Below are 23380 nucleotides of genomic sequence, written 5' to 3'. Positions count from 1 at the left end.
CCTTTTTTTTTTTTTTTTTTTTTTTAAGAGACAGATCTGGCTGGGCACAGTGGCTCACGCCTGTAATCCCAGCACTTTGGGAGGCCTAGCCGGGCAGATCACGAGGTCAGGAGATCAAACCATCCTGGCCAACATGATAAAACCTTGTCTCTACTAAAAATACAAAAATTAGCTGGGCATGGTGGCGGACGCCTGTAATCCCAGCTACTCGGGAGGCTGAGGCAGGAGAATTGCTTGAACCCGGGAGTCAGAGGTTGCAGTGAGCTGAGATGATGCCATTGCACTCCAGCCTGGGCAACAAAAGCAAAACTCTGTCTCAAAAAAAAAAAAAGAGACAATGTCTGACTCTGTGTCTCAGGGTAGAGAGCATAGCTCACTGCAGCTCTGAAATCCTTGGCTCAGATGATCCTCCCACCTCAGCCTCCTGAGTAGCTGGAACTACAGGCATGTGTCACCACACCTGGCTAATTAAAAAAAAAAAAAAATTGTAGGCCAGGCGCGGTGGCTCATGCCTGTAATCCCAGCACTTTGGGAGGCCGAGGCGGGTGGATCACGAGGTCAGGAAATCGAGACCATCCTGGCTAACACGGTGAAACCCCGTCTCTACTAAAAATGCAAAAAATTAGCCGGGTGTGGCGGCGGGCGCCTGCAGTCCCAGTTACATGGGAGGCTGAGGCAGAAGAATGGCGTGAACCCCGGAGGTGGAGCTTGCAGTGAGCCGAGATCATGCCACTGCACTCCAGCCTGGGTGACTGAGCGACACTCTGTCTCAAAAAAAAAAAATTGTATAGATGGGGCCTATGTTGCCCATCCTGGTCTTGAACTCCTGGCCTCAAGCAGTCCTCCTTACCTCAGCCTCCTAAAGTACTGGGATTCCAGGTGTGAGCCTGGCAATTAGGAGCAATTAACATAGCCCCGAAACAGTGACTGTCTCCGAGACAGGGATGCAATGACTTGGCACTTCGTGTTTATTTTATTTGCTTGTACAAGGGCAGTTGTATCTTGTTCCGTGGAGGCACGAAGTTGTTTTTCACCATCCTTTTTTTTTCCTTTTTTTTCGAGATGGAGTTTCGCTCTTGTTGCCCAGGTTCAAGTGCAGTGGCATGATCTCGGCTCACTGCAACCTCTGTCTCCTGAATTCGAGAGATTTTCCTGCCTCAGCCTCCAGAGTAGCTGGGATTACAGGTACCCGCCACCACGCCTGGCTAATTTTTTGTATTTTTAGTAGAGACGGGGTTTCATCATGTTGGCCAGGTTGGTCTCGAACTCCTGACCTCAGGTGATTCACCTGCCTTGGCCTCCCAAAGTGCTGGGATTACAGGCTTGAGCCACCATATCCAGCGTTTTTCACCATCCTATGCAAGTTCAAGTATGTGCAGAAGCATGTACATGTGAGAGGAACCAAAGAGGTGAACTGAACCAATCACCCCATTGTCTCTCAGCCCCAAACCCACCCTCTGAACTCTGCTCCGAGCCACATTTTCCCCCTCCTAGCTCAACCTGGTAGGACAGGCTGAGGGAGACTGCAGACCGAGAGGAAAAAAGGAGGGACGATATATTTCCTGTTGTCAGCCAAACCACAGAACACTGCTGTGTGCTGGCATAGCTGATTCCAGGAGTGGCGCTGGTTTCTTGGTGGTTTCTCCACCCTCTGAGAGGCAGCATTTGCCACTGGCCAGCACCTCCTTCTCCACCAGATCCCTCCTCTTGAGTCTCCATTTTATTTTATTTGAGACACAATCTCTGTCACCCAGACTGGAGTGCAGTGGTGCGATCTCGGCCCACTGCAACCTCCACCTCCCGGGTTCAAGCAATTCTTGTGCCTCAGTCACCCAAGTAGCTGGGCTTACAAGTGTGTGCCACCATGCCCGGATAATTTTTGTATTTTTAGTAGAAACAGGGTTTCACCATGTTGGCCAGGCTGGTCTCAAACATGTGACCTCAAGTGATCTGCCTGCCTCGGCCTCCCAAAGTGCTGGGATTACGGGTGTGAGCCACCATACCTGGCCTTATTTTATTTTTAAATTTAATTTTATGTAGAGACAGAGTCTCACCATGATGCCCAGGCTGATCTCACACTCCTCGGTTCAAGCAATCCTTCCAGCTTGGCCTCCCAAAGTGCAGATGAATCTCCCTTTTTTTTTTTTTTTTTTTGAGACGGAATCTTGCTCTATCACCCAGGCTGGAGTGCAGTGGCGGGATCTCAGCTCTCTGCAAGCTCCTCCTCCCGGGTTTACGCCATTCTCCTGCCTCAGCCTCCCGAGTAGCTGGGACTACAGGCGCCCGCCACCTCGCCCGGCTAGTTTTTTTTTGCATTTTTTAGTAGAGACGGGGTTTCACCGTGTTAGCCAGGATGGTCTCGATCTCCTGACCTCATGATCCGCCCGTCTCGGCCTCCCAAAGTGCTGGGATTACAGGCAGAGTTTTGCTCCTGTTGCCCAGGCTGGAGTGCAGTGGCATGATCTTGGCTCACTGCAACCTCCGCCTCTCAGGTTCAAGCGATTCTCCCGCCTCAGCCTCCTGCATAGTTCGTTTGGCTAATTTTGTATTTTTTAATAGAGATGGGGTTTCTCCACATTGGTCACGCTGGTTTCGAACTCCCGACCTCAGGTGATCCACCTGCCTCGGCCTCCCAAAGTGCTATTACAAGGGTGAGCCACCGTGCCCGGCCAAATCTCCGTTTTAATAATCCCAATGTCTTCCCACTGTTCTCAGGTCCCAGGAGTAATGACTGCACCCGGCAATCCCCACATCTGTGATGCCTCAGTGTCCACTCCTGCCCTTTCTCCACTACCAGTTAACAACTGCTGTGGTCTCTCAATTGGACCCTGACGGATGCACCCACATATCCCGTTCACTAAACTGTGTGAGTCCATTTTGTCTCCCTATCTTAAAGTGCTGTCCGGAAGGGACTAACACCTTCTGAGGATCACACGCCCTGCCTGATGCTGAAGTGATTGATACTTGTTTGTTGGTTACTTGTCACCAAATGTTTCTCACTCATCCTCTTCCTTGTACCTAGTCACTCACTCTCTTCCAGAAAGACTTGTCCCTTAAAAACCATCTCACGGCCGGGGATGGTGGCTCATGCCTGTAATCCCAGCACTTTGGGAGGCCAAGACGGGAGGATCACCTGAGGTCAGGAGTTCCAGACCAGCCTGGCCAACACGGCAAAATACTGTCTCTACTAAAAATACAAAAATTAGCCAGGCAGGCAGGCAGGCACCTGTAATCCCAGCTACTCAGGAGGCTGAGGGAGAATTGCTTGAACCCGGGAGGCAGAGGTTGCAGTCAGCCGAGATCGCAACACTGCACTCTAGCCTGGGCGACAGAGTGAGACTCCATCTTGGGGGTTAAAAAAAATCTCACACTCCTCCCCTTGTCTCTTTCCAGCTCTCTGGTGGGCAGCCCATCTGTCCCACCTTCTGTTTCTCTGCATTCTCTGGATCTTTTCAGATTCAGTAAAATGAAACAGAGGAGGCAGAAGGTCCAATACCCACTTTGGCGGTTTCAGTAGCAGGAGAAACGGACTTGGTTAGCTGACCCGGTGAGAAAGGTAGTTAAGTCATCTCCTGAGACCCGTGAGAGAACCATCGACAGGAAGTGACAGTGGGAACCGGGAGACTACAGTAATGGAAAACACCAGAGTTCTTGAGATTCAGAAGTTTGTTTCGTATCTTTATTCACAAAAAAAAGTCACAGCATTTCAGACTATTCAAACACACAAACAGGAACCGAGGGTGCCCACCAGTGACAGCCTCGTCCCTAAGGTCTGGATCAAAGGCCACGCTGGACGGTGGGGTGTCCTCTCGGGCCTCCTCTCTCAGCATCCCGTGGCTCCCTGCCCCCGGCCTCACTGACACCCCCAAGAGCAGTTACAACTGTGCAGAAACAAAGCCACTTTAGAGGAGGCTGGGCCCTACTTCATTGCCATGGAAAAAGGCCAGATTCTGAGGAAAAGACAGAATCAGTGCTACTGTGTCATCAGCTGGGGGATGCTGGGCACTCCTGGGCCTGGCTGGCATCACCTGTGTCCCAGACCCAGGGCAGAGAAAAAGACAGGACCCTCCCCACTTGGCAGTACTGGGCAGCAGAGTATGGGTCACTGGTCACGTGACAGCCCCAAACTGACACGCAGACCTCTCTGACGTGATCAGCCAGACACTCGGAGGGCACAAGGCTTTCAAGCAAGAACACCAGCCTGGTTCCTAAAGGGGGTGGGTGAACAACGCTCCCAGAAATCTTAGGAAACCAGAGTTCTGGAGCACTGGAACAATACAGGTGTCATCGGGTTGCAGCGAGGAGGGAAACTTGGTGAACACCAGCCCTCCGAGAGGGCGGAAATACCACTCCTGTCTATTTCTCGGAGCACGTGCCTTGGGGCTCAGGAGCAGTCTTTTCATGAGGGCAACTGTGGAATCTAAGAGGAATGAAGGAAACGGCGCCCTCAGGAGGTGCTCAACATTGGTGTCTGCCCCCCAGGCCTCCTTGCTGAACCTGGTGAGAAAGCTGGGGTTGGCCTAGGAGCCCCAGCCCACGCTGATCAGGCATGCCCTAGGAAAGCAGATAGGGACAAGCGCCTCAACAAGACTGGGCACGAGGCCGCAAACCAAGCTGCTTTTCCTCTGTCAGTCTGACATTACTCACTGGACCTGGCCAAGGAGCACCTCTTCCAAAGTCTTCCATCCTACCTGGCTCAGAGCAGTCCTTCCTGTGATCACTACTTTCCTTGGCTACATCTTTGTTTTTTTTTTTTCTCTGAAAGATATAACTGGATGGATGCCTGTGACTGTTGAAGGGGTGGCTGTTTTTACGGAGGATGGCAGTTCATCTAACATTTTACAGCTGTAAAATGTGGTGTGTAGATGTGTAGACATTGATGCGTCAGCAGAAACCCCTGTACACCAGGTTCTATGCTATGCTACAGACACAGAGAAACAAGGAGAGGGAGGGTCCTAGGGAAAAGTTAAGCCATCTGGGCATGGTCAGGTCAGAAGCTCAAAAGACATTTGGCAGAGTCTGTAGTCATTTCCAGAAATTACTACCCAGACACACCTTGGCAAGCAGGTGAGCTGTGGAGCACAGAGAACATCACCTTGGAAGGTGCCCAGGAGCACCTGGCTCGAGGAGGCTTTCATAGGAGCAGTCCCCAGAGCCCCTTCCCCTTCTCCATGCCATCTGCCATACTACTGAAAGTTATCAGGGACGGACAGGGTCCCCTGGCTCCACCGCATTCCATGACTGCTCGGCGAGACCCACGTGCTCGGAGAGAAAGTGTGGACACAAGCTCTGTGGACGCAGCCTGAAAGAGGGTGCTGCCGCATCAGGATCCTCACCAGCATGGCACTCCAGAAAAGAAAGTAACGGCGGGGGTGGGGGGTTGGCAGAGACACAGGCGGTCCCCAGGCTGCCTAGCACATACATACACACCACTGAGGACAGTACAGAGGGAAGCAGGTCCGCCAAGGTTAGAAACCAAGAGACACAAATATTGCACATTCAGTCAAGGCATTTCCAAGAGACAGTCACGGAAATAACTCTCTCTTTAAGACACAACAACATAACACATTTGGCAACTTTCAAAGAAACAGCCTTCCCCACTCCAAGCCATCAAAGGGTCCATAAGTGCCTTCATCTTTGGTCCAGTTGAAAAAGCCAGGGAAGGAAGACAGGCTCAACAGGGAGTAAGAAGAGGCTGCAGGCGCAGTTCCACCAGCTCCCTACAGCTCCCACTTGTCTGACTCAGTGCAGGACGCCGCCTGTCTCAAACCTCCTCTTGGAGGGAAAGCAAGCTCTCCAGAGGGTCCCGGCTGCTGGAGAAAACTTAGGCAAAGCTGCATGTGCTGGCAGCCGGGAGCCCCAAATCCAGAGCAATGATCACCAACCTCCAACCACAACAAAGGACACTCTATCCCTCCTTTCCTTGGAGGCTCTATTCATGGGAATGTGGGGTACTCTGGCAACTCCGTTTTACCTTAAACCTCAATTCCACAAACTGCAGCTAGAACCCTTTGCATGTGCTGCAGGTCTTTGAAGGTGCATAGGAGGGACGGTGTTCCGAAGCAGCTAATAACATCCAATGTGGCACACATAGGGTGAAACCATGGCACGGCACAGGAACAATCCTCTTTGCTCCAGCTTCCTTAAAGTACAGGCCATTTCCAAGGAGCTAGGCCTTCCGTCCTCATCCCCCAGATTCCCAAAAGGCTCCGACTGGGAACCCAGCCCAGTTGCTGTTGTAAAGATCTGTTCTAATACTGGCTAAGCAAATGAAAGCAGGTTTCTGAAAAGGTATATTCTGCAGCCAGAAGTCGCATCTGTCTTCAGAGTCCTATGGGTGGGGAGGGAGTTCCTTTAGTTTTGACCAGAACACTTCTTCACAGGGGGCCAGGCTCAGCTGTGCTTTGCAGTGGCTCGGTCACTGGACAGGAGCGAGGTTTCACTTCACAGAGGGGCTCTGCTGACTGCTCTCCTGAAGGTCTGGAGTTTTGGGGTCTTAGTTTACATCCGCGATCCTCTCTCCTGAAGAATCTGAAAGTCGGAGATGGGGGAGAGGCTGAGGCTGACGGAAAGAGAGAGGCGTCAGGGGATGCTTTCCACTGGACCCGATGAGTGGCATGATGGTCCTGTCATCCCAGAAAGCAAGCAGGGGTGCAGCCTCAGCCTCACTCGCAGTGCTTCTGCTGCGAAACTCTCTTGCTGGACACAGCTGGGTCTAAAGCTTATGTGCTGTTGGACCAAAGCTTTGCCAACTGAAAGGAAGTGGTTCCAGCTTACCTGGTATCCACGATTTAGAAGCTGTGTGTGTGTAGGAGGTGTGAGGAGGGTGCACAGTGGAGGGAAAAGAAACAGTGTCAAACAATTTTCCAGGAACTTAAGGGAGGTAAAGTTCACGAAGGTAAGAAAACACTCTTTCTCCTGAGGTAGTGAAAAAAGAACAGTTTTAAAGAACAAAGGCAAAACACTTTCCAAGTCTGAGTTCAGAAATCCTACCCTGTAGTAATTAGTGGCAACCAGCTTTTCTTTTTCATTGATTCAGCAGAGGATGGAGAAAGTCTACTCTTTTTAGGTTCATATTTCCCAACTAAACAAACTGTCAGTGCTCCGTAAATCCCAATTGAAATTACAACAGTCAAAAAGAACAAAACGAGGGGAAAATGCAACGCTGGCTCTAGAAGGCCAGAGAAGAAATGAGGAGCAAGAGTTCAGGAAAAGCCCACGGAGGGGGTGCGAACAAGCAAGCCAGAGGCAACTGCCCGGGGGAGGGGCTCCTTACCTTCGCCTTTTCGCTCGGCTCTATGACGATGCCGTTGGTAGAATTATTTAGTTCTCTGGAGACAACACAGAGGAATTCTGCCTGATCCTCATTGCCGTAGTTATAGGAAGATCCAATGCTGATGAGCTGATGAACCAAGAATACAGTGAACATTCACATGGCGACCTTAACATACGAAAGTGCTACACAATCACCCCTCCTCCAACTGAACTTTTGTTTTACTTCTCAAAGATTTATCCTTTATGAGTTCTCAAAGGTTTAACTCTTTATGAGTTCTCTGCGACTACCAAAGCCCCAGGGGAGAAATGGGCCTGTTCTTCATCTGGGCGTCATCGGTGAGGCCTCCCCAGGAGGAAAAGTATGAGCTCCACTGTCCCCTCACCCAAGCTCTGAAGTCCCCCCACAGTCAGTGGCAGGATTAACACGCCCACGCCCCCTCGAGCACACCCAGGGGAGACAGAACACATCTGTGAACAAAATGGACACTTGCTTCAGTCACACACAGAGCTGGCTCCTCTATCAGCAGAAGCCCTAGACAGGAGACAGGAGGCTCTGGAAAGCACCAAGTCAATCACTGATCCGCTACTGGAAGTCATATGCTGCTGGTACTTTTTATTTCCAGACATGGTCTAGCTCTGTCACCCAAGCTGGAGTGCAGTGGTGCAATCACAGCTCACTGCAGCCTCCACCTCGTGGGCTCAAGTGATCCTCCCACGTCAGCCTCCTGAGTAGCTGGGACTACAGGTGTGTTCCACCATGCCTGGCTAATTCTTTTATTTTTGATAGAGAAGGGGGGTCTCACTATGTTGCCCAGGCTGGTCTCCGAATTCCAGGACTCCAGCGATCCTCCCACCATGGCCTCCTAAAGTGCCAACATTACAGGTGTGAACCACTGTGCCCAGCATGCTGGTACTTTCAACCTTTTTGGAGTATAGAATTCAGAATTTAATTCTAAAGAGGAAATACACATGCAGGGGAGCAGCTCAGGCAGAGGGTGAGGGCATCCCAGTGAGCAGGCAAGGCCTCATGTGGGCGACATGGCTGACTGCAGTAGGATGGGGCTGGGGGCGCCTCCGCCCGCCTGAAACTAACTTCCTTATCCAGAAGGGAGGCAATGAGAACACCTCCATCTTCCCACAGAATAGTAATAAGATGAGAAATGTAATAAGATGAGAAATGCTACAAGAAAGTATTCGTTTTAGTTTCACAAAGAATACATTAAAAAAATCCTTTGCTTAAGAGCGCATATTGGGAAAAATACTTCTGGAGTGGAGGGCATTAAACTCTTGGCAACGTTTTACAACCCATGCCCAGTAAGAACCAGGCTGACAGACACAGGCAGAGTGGATTCTGTGGTGGAAGCTAAGTGTGAGGAATAATCACCGCGGGCTCTGAAGACAGAGACAGCAGCATTAATGCAAAGTGTGAGTTTTCTTTTAGAAGGTAAGCGTCTGGTGAGACAGCTGTTGACCTCTTAAAACTCTACACATAAGTAGGCATAATCCATATAAAATCATATTTACTCTGTTCTCTCTGGCCTTCCTGTGTTTTGAAGGCAACAGACAATTTAACAAGTCTGCCATCTACTGGAGGAAAACAGTGAAACTCCAACTGTCATAGCTTTGTTTTGATAGCTCAATCGTAAGCCCGAGGCGGAGAGAAGCGGGGGAAGCGACCGCACCACACTTCCCATGGCGCCTGATCCTTCCTAGCACAGCTGTTCCCCAAGTTCTTCGTGGTGGATTACACGGACATTCAGAAGCAAAAAGTTTTGACCCGGGGAAAAGAAATGGAAGGATTGCTGTCGAATCCCAGTCTCCTTTAGGGACTCATTCTACAATCCCTGTGAGGGAACAAAAACAAAAGGCTTTGAGGCACTTCAAGCCTAAACCACTCATTGGCTCCCCTGAAAAGTCTGGGCGTGAAGCTAAGACATGATGCTCCTCTGTTCCCCCAACTCCTCATGTACCACTAGGGCAGCAGTGCCCACCAAATGGCTCTTTGCCCATGTTTTGGAATAGGATCCCACCTGGCCCTACCCATCTCCCATGGTTATTAATTGGCCATCTACAGTGATTGTTTGAAGAGCTGCAGACCCCTTGAACGGGGCCTGGGATTGCTGCTCTGTAAGAGATGTACCTGTTCGAATTTCCAGCCGTCAGACATCGTGGACACCATCTGTGTGAGCTCTTCTTCCTGACACTGCAGGACTCTGTACACGTGCTTCACGGGGCCCTGCAATGACCAGGCGCAGACTGAGAACAGCACCAAGGACACCACAGTTTGCAGCTGCCCCAAGGAGGCTCTTCAAATGAATAAACACTGAAAAGGAGTTTGCTTGGAAATCTTTTCTTGGCAGCCACCCACTATCTCCTTTTACAAATAGTACTGTGGCGTTTTTTTTCCCTTCTCTTTAAAAAATGTTTTTCTTTTTAAAAGGCCACAAGCCAGCATACTGTGGCTTTTCAATAAAAACATATCCAAGGAATGAAATTAAAAAAGGTAAAATAATTCTGAACTTCAGAGGTATGAGCAACTATGCCGACAAATTTAGATTTAATCCATTTCCCCAAGTCAAAAACAAGGTAAAATTATTTATAATAATTATTTTTTAAAACACAGTCCCACTCTGTCACCCAGGCTGGAGTGCAGTGGCATGATCTCGGCTCACTCCAACTCCACCTCCCGGGTTCAAGCGATTCTCCTGCCTCAGTCTCCTGAACAGCTGGGATTACAGGTGCCCACCACCATGCCTGGCTAATTTTTGTATTTTTAGTAGAGACAGGGATTCACCATGATGGCCAGGCTGGTCTTGAACTCCTGGCCTCATGATCCACCTGCCTCAGCCTCCCAAAGTGCTGAGATTACAGGCATGAGCCACCGCACCCAGCCTTATTATTGTTTTTGAGACGGAGTCTCACTCTTGCCCAGTCTGCAGTGCAATGCCACCATCTCGGCTTACTGCAGCCTCCACCTCCTGGGTTCAAGCAATTCTCCTGCCTCAGCCTCCCGAGTAGCTGGGATTACAGGCATGTGCCACTATGCCCAGCTAATTATTGTATTTCTTTTTTCCTTTTTTTTGAGACAGAGTCTTTCTCTGTTGCCCAGGTTGGAGTGCAGTGGTGCCATCTCAGCTCATTGCAATCTCCGCCTCCTGGGTTCAAGCAATTCTCTTGCTTCAGCCTCCCAAGTAGTTGGTATTACAGGTGCCCACCACCACACTTGGCTAATTTTTGTATTTTTAGTAGAGACGGAGTTTCACCATGTTGGCCAGGCTGGTCTTGAACTCCTGACCTCAGGTGATCCGGCCTTGGGCTTCCAAAGCGCTGGAATTACAGGCATGAGCCACCGAGCCCAGCCAATTTTTTGTATTTTTAGTGGAGATGGGGTTTTGCCATGTTGGCCAGGCTGGTCGTGAACTTCCAACCTGAGGCGATCCACCCATGTCGGCCTCCCAAAGTGCTGGGATTATAGGTGTGAGCCACCACGCCCAGCTGACAATGCTGTATTTTTTTTTTTTTTTTTTTAGACGGAGTCTCACTCTGTCGCCCGGCCTGGAGTGCAGTGGCCGGATCTCAGCTCACTGCAAGCTCTGCCTCCCGGGTTTACGCCATTCTCCTGCCTCAGCCTCCCAAGTAACTGGGACTACAGGCGCCCGCCATCTCGCTCGGCTAGTTTTTTGTATTTTTTAGTAGAGACGGGGTTTCACCGTGTTCGCCAGGATGGTCTCGATCTTCTGACCTCGTGATCCACCCGTCTCGGCCTCCCAAAGTGCTGGGATTACAGGCTTGAGCCACCGCGCCCGGCCAATGCTGTATTTTTTCTAAAAGAGGTATAATTATCGCCGGGCACAGTGGCTCACCCCTGTAATCCCAGCACTTTGGGAGACAGAGGTGGGCGGATCACTTGAGGTTGGGAGTTCGAGACCAGCCTGGCCAACATGGTGAAACCCCATCTCTACTAAAAACACAAAAAAATTAGCCAGGTGAGGTGGCGCACGCCTGTAATCCCAGCTACTCAAGAGGCCGATGCAGGAGAATTGCTTGAACCTGGAGGCAGAGGTTGTGGTGAGCTGAGACTGGCCATTGCACTCCAGCCTAAGCGACAGAGCAAGAAAAAAAAAAAGAGGTATAATTATCATTAACCAAAGTACTAAGGATTTTAAAGATTTCCTTCCATATTACACACAGGACATATCCTCTGAAGATTTTAATTGCTTCTAACCACATATTTTAGAAACCAATTGTGTAAGTAAAAAATTTATATTATCACAAAAGATCTGTGATGTTGGCCACATCTGTCCAAGTCCCAGGTATTTAAGATGCCATTATAGGCCGGGCGTGGTGGCTCAAGCCTGTAATCCCAGCACTTTGGGAGGCCGAGACGGGCGGATCTCGAGGTCAGGAGATCGAGACCATCCTGGCTAACACAGTGAAACCCCGTCTCTACTAAAAAATACAAAAAAAACTTAGCCGGGTGAGGTGGCAGGCGCCTGTAGTCCCAGCTACTCGGGAGGCTGAGGCAGGAGAATGGCGTGAACCCGGGAGGCGGAGCTTGCAGTGAGCTGAGATCCGGCCACTGCACTCCAGCCTGGGTGACAGAGCGACACTCCGTCTCAAAAAAAAAAAAAAAAAAAAGATGCCATTATATTGCCTCTTTTTCCTCTCTTCCAAAGTAGACCACTTGTGCTCTCAAATGCACCAAGATCAATCACCTACAAAAAATACTATTATAAGAAATAGGAGGCTGGGCGCGGTGGCTCACACCTGTAACCCCAGCACTTTGGGAGGCCGAGACAGGCGGATCACTAGGTTAGGAGATCGAGACCATCCTGGCTAACACAGTGAAACCCCATCTGTACTAAAAGTACAAAAACTTAGCCGGGTGTGGTGGCGGGCGCTTATAGTCCCAGCTACTCAGGAGGCTGAGGCAGGAGAATGGCATGAACCCAGGAGACAGAGCTTGCAGTGAGCTGAGATTGTGCCACTGCACTCCAGCCTGGGTGACACAGCGAGACTTTGTCTCAAAAAAATAAAAATAAAAAATAAAGAAATAGGAGTCTGGGTATGGTGGCTCACGCCTGTCATCCCAGCATTTTGGGAGGCTGAGGTAGGTGAATCACCTGAGGGCACGAGTTTGAGGCCAGCGTGGCCAACATGGGGAAATCCTATCTCTACTAAAAATACAAAAATTAGCTGGGCATGGTGGTGCACGCCTGTAATCTAGCTACTCGGGAGGCTGAGGCAGGAGAATCACTGGAACCTGGGAGGCAGAGGTTGCAGTGAGCCGAGATCGCGCCACTGCACTCCAGCCTGGTCAACACAGCGAGACTCTAAGGAAAGTAGTTAGGCAGCAGCCACTAAGAGCTAAAAGGTCATGAAACTGAAGGTCGGGCTGAGGCCTGCATCTTGGGCTCGGCTTGAACGCTGCCTGTGTGAGGGCTATGGGTAAGCTCAAGGAGGTAACAGGTTTGAAAATCCACACACAAAAAAATAAAGAAAAATACAAAATGAAACAAAATGAAAATCCACACATGGCCAACTTCATCTTAGAGTCATGTACAACAAGTACAAAAGAAGGTGTCTCTGAATAACATCAAATCCGTTTTTCAGTTTCACTACATAACAAGGACAGATGGAAAGATGGAAAGACAGTTAACATCAAAAAGGTCTTGACATTCCTAGAACAAAAAAGTTTCCAAAGGGGTATAAATCCACAAGCCTTCAGAATCTAGAAGACTAATTAATTTAATTGTGGTCATCAAACAGAAATCTTATAATGCTCTCTAGGAATTAGCTAATGATGAAGAAGGGAGAATGCTCAGGTACCATGACTTGAATCATTTCAAATTACATAATTCATGGTACCATCAAAATCTATAGTAAGCAATCACTTTTTTTAGAATGTGGGAAATTGAGGATAAGGCTAGATTACCAAAATGTCTAAACTATTAAATATCTACAATAGTGAAAGACACCACGTCAACCTAAGATAGCACAGAGATTGGTGACACGGGATCACATTTCAAGTGGTAATCTGCAAACCAACTACAAAGCCACCTTTGAACATCAAAAAGGAGCCTTTCATCTGTTGGCTAGATGGAAGAAAACTAAATGAATAAGCCCTTCTCTTCACCTTTGCAAACTGCTGGAGATAAAGTGGATAAAAGAGTTAATTTTTCGGCTGGGCGCGGTGGCTCACGCCTGTAATCCCAACACTTTGGGAGGCCGAGGCGGGCGGATCACAAGGTCAGGAGATCGAGACCACGGTGAAACCCCGTCTCTACTAAAAATACAAAAAATGAGCTGGGCGCAGTGGCGGGCGCCTGTAGTCCCAGCTACTCGGGAGGCCGAGGCAGGAGAATGGCGTGAACCCAGGAGGCGGAGCTTTCAGTGAGCCAGGATCGCGCCACTGCACTCCAGCTTGGGTGACAGAGCAAGACTCTGTCTCAAAAAAAAAAAAAAAGAGTTAATTTTTCATCATTAGTGTCAGTTATTCATCCAAATATTCCATTTAGACCCAGAAAACTTTTTTTTTTTGAGATGGAGTCTCCCTCTGTTGCCGAGGCTGGGGTGCAGTGATGCCATCTCAGCTCACTGCAACCTCCGCTATCTCAGTTCAAGTGATTCTCCTGCCTCAGCCCCCCGAGTAGCTGGGATTACAGACACCCGCTACCGCACCCGGCCAACTTTTGTGTTTTTAGTAGACAGGGTTTCTTTTTTTTTTTTTTTTTTTTTTTGAGACAGAGTCTCGCTTAGTCGCCCAGGCTGGAGTGCAGTGGCGTGATCTCGGCTCACTGCAAGCTCCGCCTCCCAGGTTCACGCCATTCTCCTGCCTCAGCCTCCCGAGTAGCTGGGACTACAGGCGCCCGCCGCCTCGCTCGGCTAATTTTTTGCATTTTTAGTAGAGACGGGGTTTCACCATGTTAGCCAGGATGGTCTCGATCTCCTGACCTCGTGATCCGCCCGCCTCGGCCTCCCAAAGTGCTGGGATTACAGGCGTGAGCCACCGCGCCCGGCCTCTTTTTTTTTTTTAAGACAGAGTTTTGTTCTTGTTGCCCAGGCTGGAGTGCAATGGCGTGATCTCAACTCACCGCAACCGCCTCCTCCCAGGTTCAAGTGATTCTCCTGTCTCAGCCTCTTGAGCAGCTGGGATTACAGGCATATGCCACCACCCCGGCTAATTTTGTATTTTTAGTAGAGATGACGTTTCTCCATGTTTGTCAGGCTGGTCTTGAACTCCCGACCTCAGGTGATCCACCGGCCTCAGCCTCCCAAAGTGCTGGGATTACAGGCGTGAGCCACCGTGCGTGGCCAGTAGACAGGGTTTCAACATGTTGGTCAGGCTGGTCTTGAACTCCTGTCCTCAAGTGATCTGCCCTCCTCAGCCTCCCCAGAGTGCTGGGATTATAGGCATGAGCCACCATGCCTGGCCTAGAGCCAGAAAACTTTGATATATGAAGTCTAACAGAGAAAGAGCAAGGCATTATTTTTTACTTTTTTATTTATTTTTATTTTTTTTTGAGACGGAGTCTCGCTCTGTTGCCCAGGCTGGAGTGCAGTGGCCGGATCTCAGCTCACTCCAAGCCCCACCTCCCGGATTCACGCCATTCTCCGGCCTCAGCCTCCCCAGTAGCTGGGACTACAGGCGCCCGCCACCTCGCCCGGCTAGTTTTTTGTATTTTTTAGTAGAGACGGGGTTTCACCGTGTTAGCCAGGATGGTCTCGATCTCCTGACCTCGTGATCCGCCTGTCTCGGCCTCCCAAAGTGCTGGGATTACAGGCTTGAGCCACCGCGCCCGGCCATTTTTTACTTTTAAAAGTAAACTTATACCAGGCATGATGGCTCATGCCTGTAATCCCAGCACTTTGGGAGGCGGAGGCAAGTGGATCACTTGAGGCCAGAAGTTCAAGACCAGCCTGGCCAATATGGAGAAACCCATCTCTACTAAAAATACAAAAATCAGCCAGGCGTTGTGGCACACACCTGTAATCCCAGCTACTCAGGTGGCTGAGGTATGAGAATCGCTTGAACCTGGGAGGCACAGTTTGCAGTGAGCCAAGATCATGCCACTGCACTCCAGCCTGGGTGACAGAGCGAGACTATCTCAAAAAAAAAAAAAAAAAAGAAAAGAAAAAAGAAGAAAAAAGAGTAATTTTCCTGCCTTCTTAATGGCAGGAAAATTCTGTGCTGCAATAGATTATATCTAAAGCATCTACCACCAGTATCTGATGGGAAAAGAGGCAATTATGCTACAAGACAGGTAGTCACGGTGGAGCACGACTCTGCCCTCTTACTGTTAACTCTGTAGTCGCAGTTTCTTAAAACAGTTTAATCGCATGAAAGAGAGGATCTACCAAGAAGCTGCCCGGCCAACTTCAAGCTTCTTGAGGGCAAGGACTTTCAATTACTTACAGGATCCCAAGGGTCAAATAGAAGCTATTATGGCCATTCAAACACATGAAAAACATATGATGAATGGCAGGATATGAAATAGATGTGCCCTAACATCTTTCTTTCCTCTAACTAGGTGGGCAAATTCCCTTTCACTCTTGTTACTATATCTGAGTTAATATGAGAATCAAGGCGAGGTGCAGTAGCTCACACCTGTAATTCCAGAACTTTGGGAGGATGAGGTGGGCGGACTGCTTGAGTTCAGGAGTTTGAGACCAGCCTGGCCAACAAGGCTTGTTTCTACCCAAAACGTAAAAAAATAGCCAGGTGTGGTGGCTTGCACCTATAGTCCCAGCTACTTGGGAGGCTGAGGTAGGAAAATCACCTGAGCCTGGGAAGCCAAGGCTGTAGTGAGCTTTGATCATTCCACTGTACTCCAACCTGGGCAATGGGAGTGAGACCTTGTCCCCCCTCTACCCGCCATCATAAAGAGCAGCTTGATATCATGTTCTTAGAAGCATGGTTCAGGCTGGGCGCAGTGGCTCACTCCTGTAATCCCAAAACTTCGGGAGGCCGAGGTGGGTGGATCATGAGGTCAGGAGATCAACACCATCCTGACACGGTGAAACCCTGTCTCTACTAAAAACACAAAAAAATTAGCCGGGCATGGTGGCAGGAGCCTGTAGTCCCAGCTACTCAGGAGGCTGAAGCAGGAGATGGCGTGAACCCAGGAGGCGGAGCTTGCAGTGAGCCAAGATTGCCCCCCGGTGGACAAAGTGAGACTCTGTCTCAAAAAACACAAAACAAAACAAAACAAAAAACCATGGTTCACAAGCAGCTGCTAAAGCCTACCCCATGAGACTGGTTTCAAGTGGCTCACAGGAGCCGTATGTGACTCAATCACATGCTAAAGGCTCATATCCATAAAGAGTGGCCAAGCCGGGCACGGTGGCTCAAGCCTGTAATCCCAGGCGGATCACCTGAGGTCAGGAGTTCCAGACCAGCCCAACCAACATGGTGAAATCCCGTCTCTACTAAAAAAAAAAAAAATACAAAAATTAGCCACGTGTGGTGGCCAGCGCCTGTAATCCCAGCTACATGGAAGGCTGAGGCAGGAGAATTGCTTGAACCTGGGTGGTGGAAGTTGCAGTGAGCCAAGATCGCACCACTACACTCCAGCCTGGGAGACAGCGAGACTCTGTCTCAAAAAAAAAAAAAAAAAAAAAAGAGCAGCTAACAGGTGGAACCAAGACCTCTATGGTCTTTAAAAGGGAGACATACTCAGGCAGAGAGAACAGGTTTTGGACCTAAAGTGCCCTGGGCGCCTCCCCCTGCCATCTGGTGAGCAGCAACAATCTTCTCATTCTATTGGGACATATGCCTATTCTGTTTTCTTTGTGGTTTCTTCTTGTTTTCTCCTGTGCAGTATTGCTGAGTGTGCATTCCCTGTGCTGCAAACAGTGTTCCACACAGACCTCCAGCTCTAAGGGGAAAGGCATCCTTTTCAAATCACAGACCGACTGACAGAAGCCCACTTGAGACATCCCTCCTTAACAGTTCCAAACACATTACTTGTGAAGTTCTGTTCTCATTGTCCCGTATCCTTTCCTTAACCAGCCGCACAAGGGACGCGATGTTGTAAAACTCCGCTTCCTCCAGCACACCTGGAACAAGGACCAAACTGCAGTCAGATAGGTGCGAGAGTTTGCCAGAAAAACACCAAGGCGAGGCTGAAGGTTACATGCTTGCTAAATACTGCTTATTTATCTATTTACTTATTTTTTCAGATGGAGTCTTACTCTGTCACCCAGGCTGGAGTTCAGTGGTGCGTCTTGGCTCACAGCAACCTCTGTCTCCTGGGTTCAAATGGTTCTCTTGCCTCAGTCTCCCGAGTAGCTGGGACTACAGGCATGCACCACTACGCCCGGCTAATGTTTGTATTTTTTTCCCCCTGTGGGAGACAGAGTTTCACTCTTGTTGCCCAGGTTGGAGTGCAATGGCATGATCTTGGCTCATTGCAACCTCCATCTGCTGGGTTCAAGCGATTCTCCTGCCTCAGCCTCCCGAGTAGCTGGGATTACAGGCGCCTGCCACCACGTCAGGCTAATTTTTTTTTTTTTTTTTTTTGAGACGGAGTCTGGCTCTGTCGCCCGGGCTGGAGTGCAGTGGCCGGATCTCAGCTCACTGCAAGCTCCGCCCCCCGGGTTTACGCCATTCTCCTGCCTCAGCCTCCCGAGTAGCTGGGACTACAAGCACCCGCCGCCTCACCCGGCTAGTTTTTTGTATTTTTTAGTAGAGACGGGGTTTCACCGTGTTCGCCAGGATGGTCTCGATCTCCTGACCTCGTGATCCGCCCGTCTCGGCCTCCCAAAGTGCTGGGATTACAGGCTTGAGCCACCGCGCCCGGCCAGTCAGGCTAATTTTTTATATTTTTAGTAGAGACAGGATTTCATCATGTTGGCCAGGCTGGTCTTGAACTCCTGACCTCAGGTGATCCATCTGCCTCGGCCTCCCAAAGTGCTGGGATTACAGGCATGAGCCACCGCACCTGGCCAATTTTTTTATTTTTAGGAGAGACGAGGTTTTGCCATGTTGGCCAGGCTGGTCTCGAACTCCTGACCTCAAGTGACCTGCCCACCTTAGCCTTCTAAGTGTTGGGATTACAGGCATGAGCCACAGATCCCGGCCTAAAAACTGCATTATTTAAATGCAAATCTAATCTCTCTCCTTCTGCTAGGAAATATCTCTTTGCTATTTTCGGTAAACTCATGACCTTTTCTCCAACACAAATTAGTCAAACACCAGGGTATGTTCTGCTCACTCCATTTCAACCCTCCTTTCCCTACCTGGAACCTGCCCATTAGCTGTAGGACACTTTTCCCATATGTCACCTAGTTCCTGGAACTAGTCACATTGACAACTCCTGAAGTTGGTATTTTTGTCCAATTTGCCCTCAAAAGGACTGGGGGTGGGGGTGGAAGTGCATGTACAAATTTATGTGGGCCAAAATTAATAGGATGCTAATCATTTGAACGATGTAAGAGGCAACAACTGAAAGACTTGCATGCTAAATGAACTCAAAGACCTTAGGACAACTATGAGATGTGTGATCCTATAGGAACAAATTTGCTATAAAGGCCATTATTAGGACAATTGACAAAACTGCAATATAAGCTGTAGGTAAAAGCATCAATATTAAAATTCCTGAGTTTGATAACTGTACTGTCTGTAGTTACATAAGAGAATATCCTTGCTCTTGGGAAATATATACAAATATTAAGGGGTGAAATCTGCAATCTATTCTCAAATAGTTCAGAAATAAGAACTGTGGTGGGAGAGGCAAGAGGATGGGGCTAGGGAGGGGGGAAGAATGAAGGACAATGCAAATATGATTTAAAAAAAAAAAAAAGGGGGGGCCGGGCATGGTGGCTCACACCTGTAATCCCAGCACTTTGGGAGGCCGAGGCGGGTGAATCACGAGGTCAGAAGATTGAGGCCATGCTGACTAACATGGTGAAACCCCGTCTCTACTAAAAATATAAAAAATTAGCCGGGCGCGGTGGTGGGCGCCTCTAGTCCCAGTTACTCGGGAGGCTGAGGCAGGAGAATGGCGTGAACCCGGCAGGCGGAGCTTGCAATGAGCCGAGATGGCGCCACAGCACTACTTACGGCCTAGGTGACAGAGCGAGACTCTGCCTCAAAAAAAAAAAAAAAAAAAAAAAAGGTTGAGTGCGGTGGCTCACATCTGTAATCCCAGCACTTTGGGAGGCCAAGGTGGGTGGATCACGAGGTCAAGAGTTTGAGACCAGCCTGACCAACATGGTGAAACCCCGTCTCTATTAAAATAAAAAAATTAGCCAGGCGTGGTGGCGTGCACCTGTAATCCCAACTACTCGGGAGGCTGAGGCAGGAAAATTGCTTGAATCCAGGAGGTAGAGGTTGCAGTGAGCTGAGATTGTGCCATTGCACTCTAGCCTGGGCGACAGAGAGAGACTCCGTCTCAAAAAAAAAAAAAAAAAGGCCAGGCACAGTGACTCACACCTGTAATCCCAGCACTTTGGGAGGCCGAGGCGGGCGGATCACGAGGTCAGGAGTTTGAGACCATCCTGGCTAACACGGTGAAACCCCGTCTCCACTAAAAAATACAAAAAATTAGCTGGGTGTTGTGGCGCACGCCTGTAATCCCAGCTACTTGGGAGGCTGAGGCAGGAGAATCTCTTGAACCAGGGAGGCAGAGGTTGCAGTGAGCTGAGATTGTGCCACTGCACTCCAGCCTGAGCGACAGAGCGAGACTCTGTCTCAAAAAAAAAAAAAAAAAAGAAAAGAAAAATCTCATGTACCCCCCATACCCCATAAATATATACACCTACTATGCACCCACAAAAATTAGAAAAAGAAATGATTACCCGCGAGTTGATAATTGTTGAAGCTGGATAGTGGATGCATGGAATTCACTGTACTATTCCCACTAGTTTTGTATGTATTTCAAATATTATTTACAAAGGGACATTTAAAAAAAGAGAGAGCAATTCCTCTTTCTACTGGCTGAAACAGAGTTGTTTTGTAGTCACTTCACTAACTAGTACAACCATTACAAGCTTTCTTACTCAGAGCCAAAGCTCCCAGATCAGGATGCCCTGGATTTAGGGACAATCCCCTTTACAACCGAATGCCTTTAGTAGGACCACGCCAAGCCTTGTAGAAAGTGGACTAGACCCACTTACAGTCCCAATGCCCTACAAACTAAAAAGATGAGGCAAGTGATGATACACCTGACAATGAACTAGAGAATGAATTAGGTCAGTTGCAAACATTTACAGGGAAGCATGAGGCCAGAGTGTTAAAATAAATGAGGCCAAGCCTTTATTATTTTTGTACTACTGCGAGTTCAAACCAAAATTAAAACTATAAATAACTGAATGTCAGAGATGTCTTGCTTCTTCAGACTACAGACACTCACTGCACACAAATAAATGTAAAAAAAGGATCGTGATGGCCGGGTGCGGTGGCTCATGCCTGTAATCCCAGCACTTTGGGAGGCTGAGGCGGGCGGATCACAAGGTCAGGAGATCAACACCATCCTGGCTAACACGGTGAAACCCCGCCTCTACTAAAAATACAAAAACTAGCTGGGCGTGGTGGTGGGCACCTGTAGTCCCAGCTACTGGGGAGGCTGAGGCGGGAGAATGGCATGAGCCGGAAGGCGGAGGTTGCAGTGAGCCAAGATCGCGTCACTGCACTCCAGCCTCAACAGAGCGAGACTCCATCTCAAAAAAAAAAAAAGAAAAAAAAAGGATCATGACAATTCTGGAGATTCGGAAAAAACTCCTGAAGTTATCTGCAAAGCTGAGCTACCTATCTTCCTTCTCACCCAGAAGCTGAACAAAGCCTAAGGAGGCTTCCTTAATCATGACTCCCTCAGACAAGACTGGTAGTTTCTGCTCAGTTTCATAAACTTGAAACTATACCTACACATGAGCTTGATGAAAATCTCAAACAAAATTTAAATCTGTAAAACAATTTTAAAGATTCTACTTGCATTTTGAAAATCGCCAATGAAAACAGTGCTCTTACCTTCTTCTGCCAACTCCTTAGTAATGATGAGTTTCCCATGGCGGAGGTAGTTTAGGATAGGACCAAAGTAGGTGGGGTCCCTGTCAATCAGATATGCCCCTGTCTCATCCTGCCAACCAAACACAAGGGTATCACTGTGGAGCTTTGAGGAGTATTTTAAACAAAGGCAGGGCAGGGTTTCACCATCTTTGTCAGTGCCCCAAGACAAGAATCCATTCCATCAGCTAAAAAAGACTTTAGTGATGGCAAGTTTTGCTACACATTTGCTTATCACAAACTACTGGTAAGAAAGCTAGCTTTATGTGTCTTGTACATTAAGATCATCTTAGGTACGGTGTTACAGACAAACAGTCATACTCATTTAAGTGTTTACTTACTGGCTGGGATTCGAAATTTTGGCTGGACAATAATTACAGTGACACACATTCTTCAGTAGGGTGTTTGTTATTAAGAAATGGAGAAAATGCCATAGCTGAGTAACTGAAATATTTGCTTGAGATGGACATTCTGACTTTTCCACTGCCTCTGAACTGCATTCCTAATTCCAGGAAAACCTCTGTGTAGTTGGCAATGCTGCTGAGCTCAAGGCCAACATCAGTGGGAGTTTGCACTGCCAGCTGTAATCTCACACACCCCAGCTCTGTGCCCAGAGGAAGCTTGGTACTGCCAGGACTTGGCTCTGAGCAGCTTTAATCCTACTCATCTTTACAGTAAAAGGAACAAGAAGAAACTGGCTTCTGTTACCACAAGGAGGATATAGGGTAGATAAAAATAATTCCTTTATAAGCAAAGGTTTTGAAATCTCTTTAAAGTTAGAGCAGGATAGGTTTCCATCAATCTGAGATTTCTTAGAGGAGAGGAATAAACGAAAACAAATGTTTACGCAACTCCAGCTGTGTTCTGAGGTGACCAGCTGAGTGTTATACGGGATATAAGATGGTGTGAGTTATGGTCAGTGCCTTTAGCGAACTTAAAGGTGAACACGTAAAGTTAAAAAGAAATTGACATAGTTCAAACTAGAAATGGTTTAAGTGTCTTGTCACCTCTCAACCCTCTGGTTAGCAGCCATGCATCCTTCCCAAAATTTTCCCGGGAAAATTTTCATTTTCCTTCTGTCTTAGCCTAGATTTGCAGCGGTAAACGGCAACATCTTTCCAAAAAACGCATTTGATCTAAATATGGACCTAAACCAGTGACTGTTACTAGATAAAAGTTCTGCGACCAGGACTATAGGAAAGCAGTGTGATATCACAAGAAGTGCTTCCTGCAGCTGTCGAAGCCCAACTTGGCAGAGGGGTCCGAGAGGGAGTCTGAGAAAGCTACAAGGATGCCTGAGCTCACCCTGACCCAGTTCTGGATGCATCTGGCACCGGCAGTGGGGGGCTGAAGAGGAGCCAGGGAAAACTCATGCATATCTCAGTGGGATGTCGGGGTAGAGAATATGGAGAAGGGGTGTGGAGTGCGTTCTCGTGGGTGCGGGTGGGCGCAGTGTGGGAAGGAGTCTCGGAGAACGAAGGGCGGGGTCGGGGAGAAAGTCGGAGTATGCCTCAGCATGGGAGAAGGGGAGAGGGAGGTCCCTCTGAGGCCACTGCGGGTAGTGTGGGAAGCAGGGGGAGGATGGGGGCCCAGCCTGAGGGGGGCTGCCTATGAAGAGCGTTTCTCAGGACTCCGGGGACTGATCTAGGAGAAACCAGGGGGTCCGAAGGCCCGGGGGCGCGCCCGAGGGCGGGGCACACCTTGTCTGAGTCCAGCTCCGGGTCCTCCTGGCAGCAGAGGCGGCAGAGGAATGACTTGGGCTCGCGGCCTAAGGTCTGTCTGGTGGTCACGAAGTAGGTGCCTCCCACGTTCAGCCTGACCCAGCGGGCCGCGCCGCCGCCCCCTGCCCGCTCGGGTGGTCCGGGACCCGGCTCCAGCGGCTGTGCGACGGCGGCAGCCGGGCGGCCGTGCCCGCGGGGCGTGGGGCCAGCCGGGCGTGGGCTGGGGGGCCCGCGGACTGGGCCACCCCCGTCGCCCACCCCGCTCCCGCCGCCCCCTCCTAGCCCCGCCATCGCCGGGTCCAGCTGTAGTTCCGCCATCTTGGGCCGCCGCCGCCGCCGCCGCTGCCCGCGCGCAGCCGGGCCGGCCCATTTCTCGGCA

The 23380-nt window shown here is 49.3% G+C and overlaps 1 protein-coding gene and 1 pseudogene across 1 annotated transcript; both read right to left on the bottom strand.

Moving 5' to 3' along the window:
• Positions 1-3830, bottom strand: part of LOC112610149 — a 22883-nt pseudogene extending 19053 nt beyond the window's left edge.
• Positions 3655-23380, bottom strand: KCTD2 (potassium channel tetramerization domain containing 2). Its single transcript, XM_025362752.1, has 6 exons — positions 22981-23380; positions 21245-21353; positions 17243-17334; positions 9416-9511; positions 7277-7402; positions 3655-6531 (listed from the first exon to the last, which is right to left on the bottom strand). Exons 1-6 carry the CDS (start codon positions 23317-23319, stop codon positions 6502-6504), a joined length of 792 nt encoding a protein of 263 aa, XP_025218537.1. The 5' UTR covers positions 23320-23380; the 3' UTR covers positions 3655-6501.

This window comes from Theropithecus gelada, chromosome 16 (genome assembly GCF_003255815.1).
Source record: "Theropithecus gelada isolate Dixy chromosome 16, Tgel_1.0, whole genome shotgun sequence".
Classification (NCBI taxonomy): Eukaryota; Metazoa; Chordata; class Mammalia; order Primates; family Cercopithecidae; genus Theropithecus; species Theropithecus gelada.
This window is presented reverse-complemented; position numbering and strand designations above follow the sequence as displayed.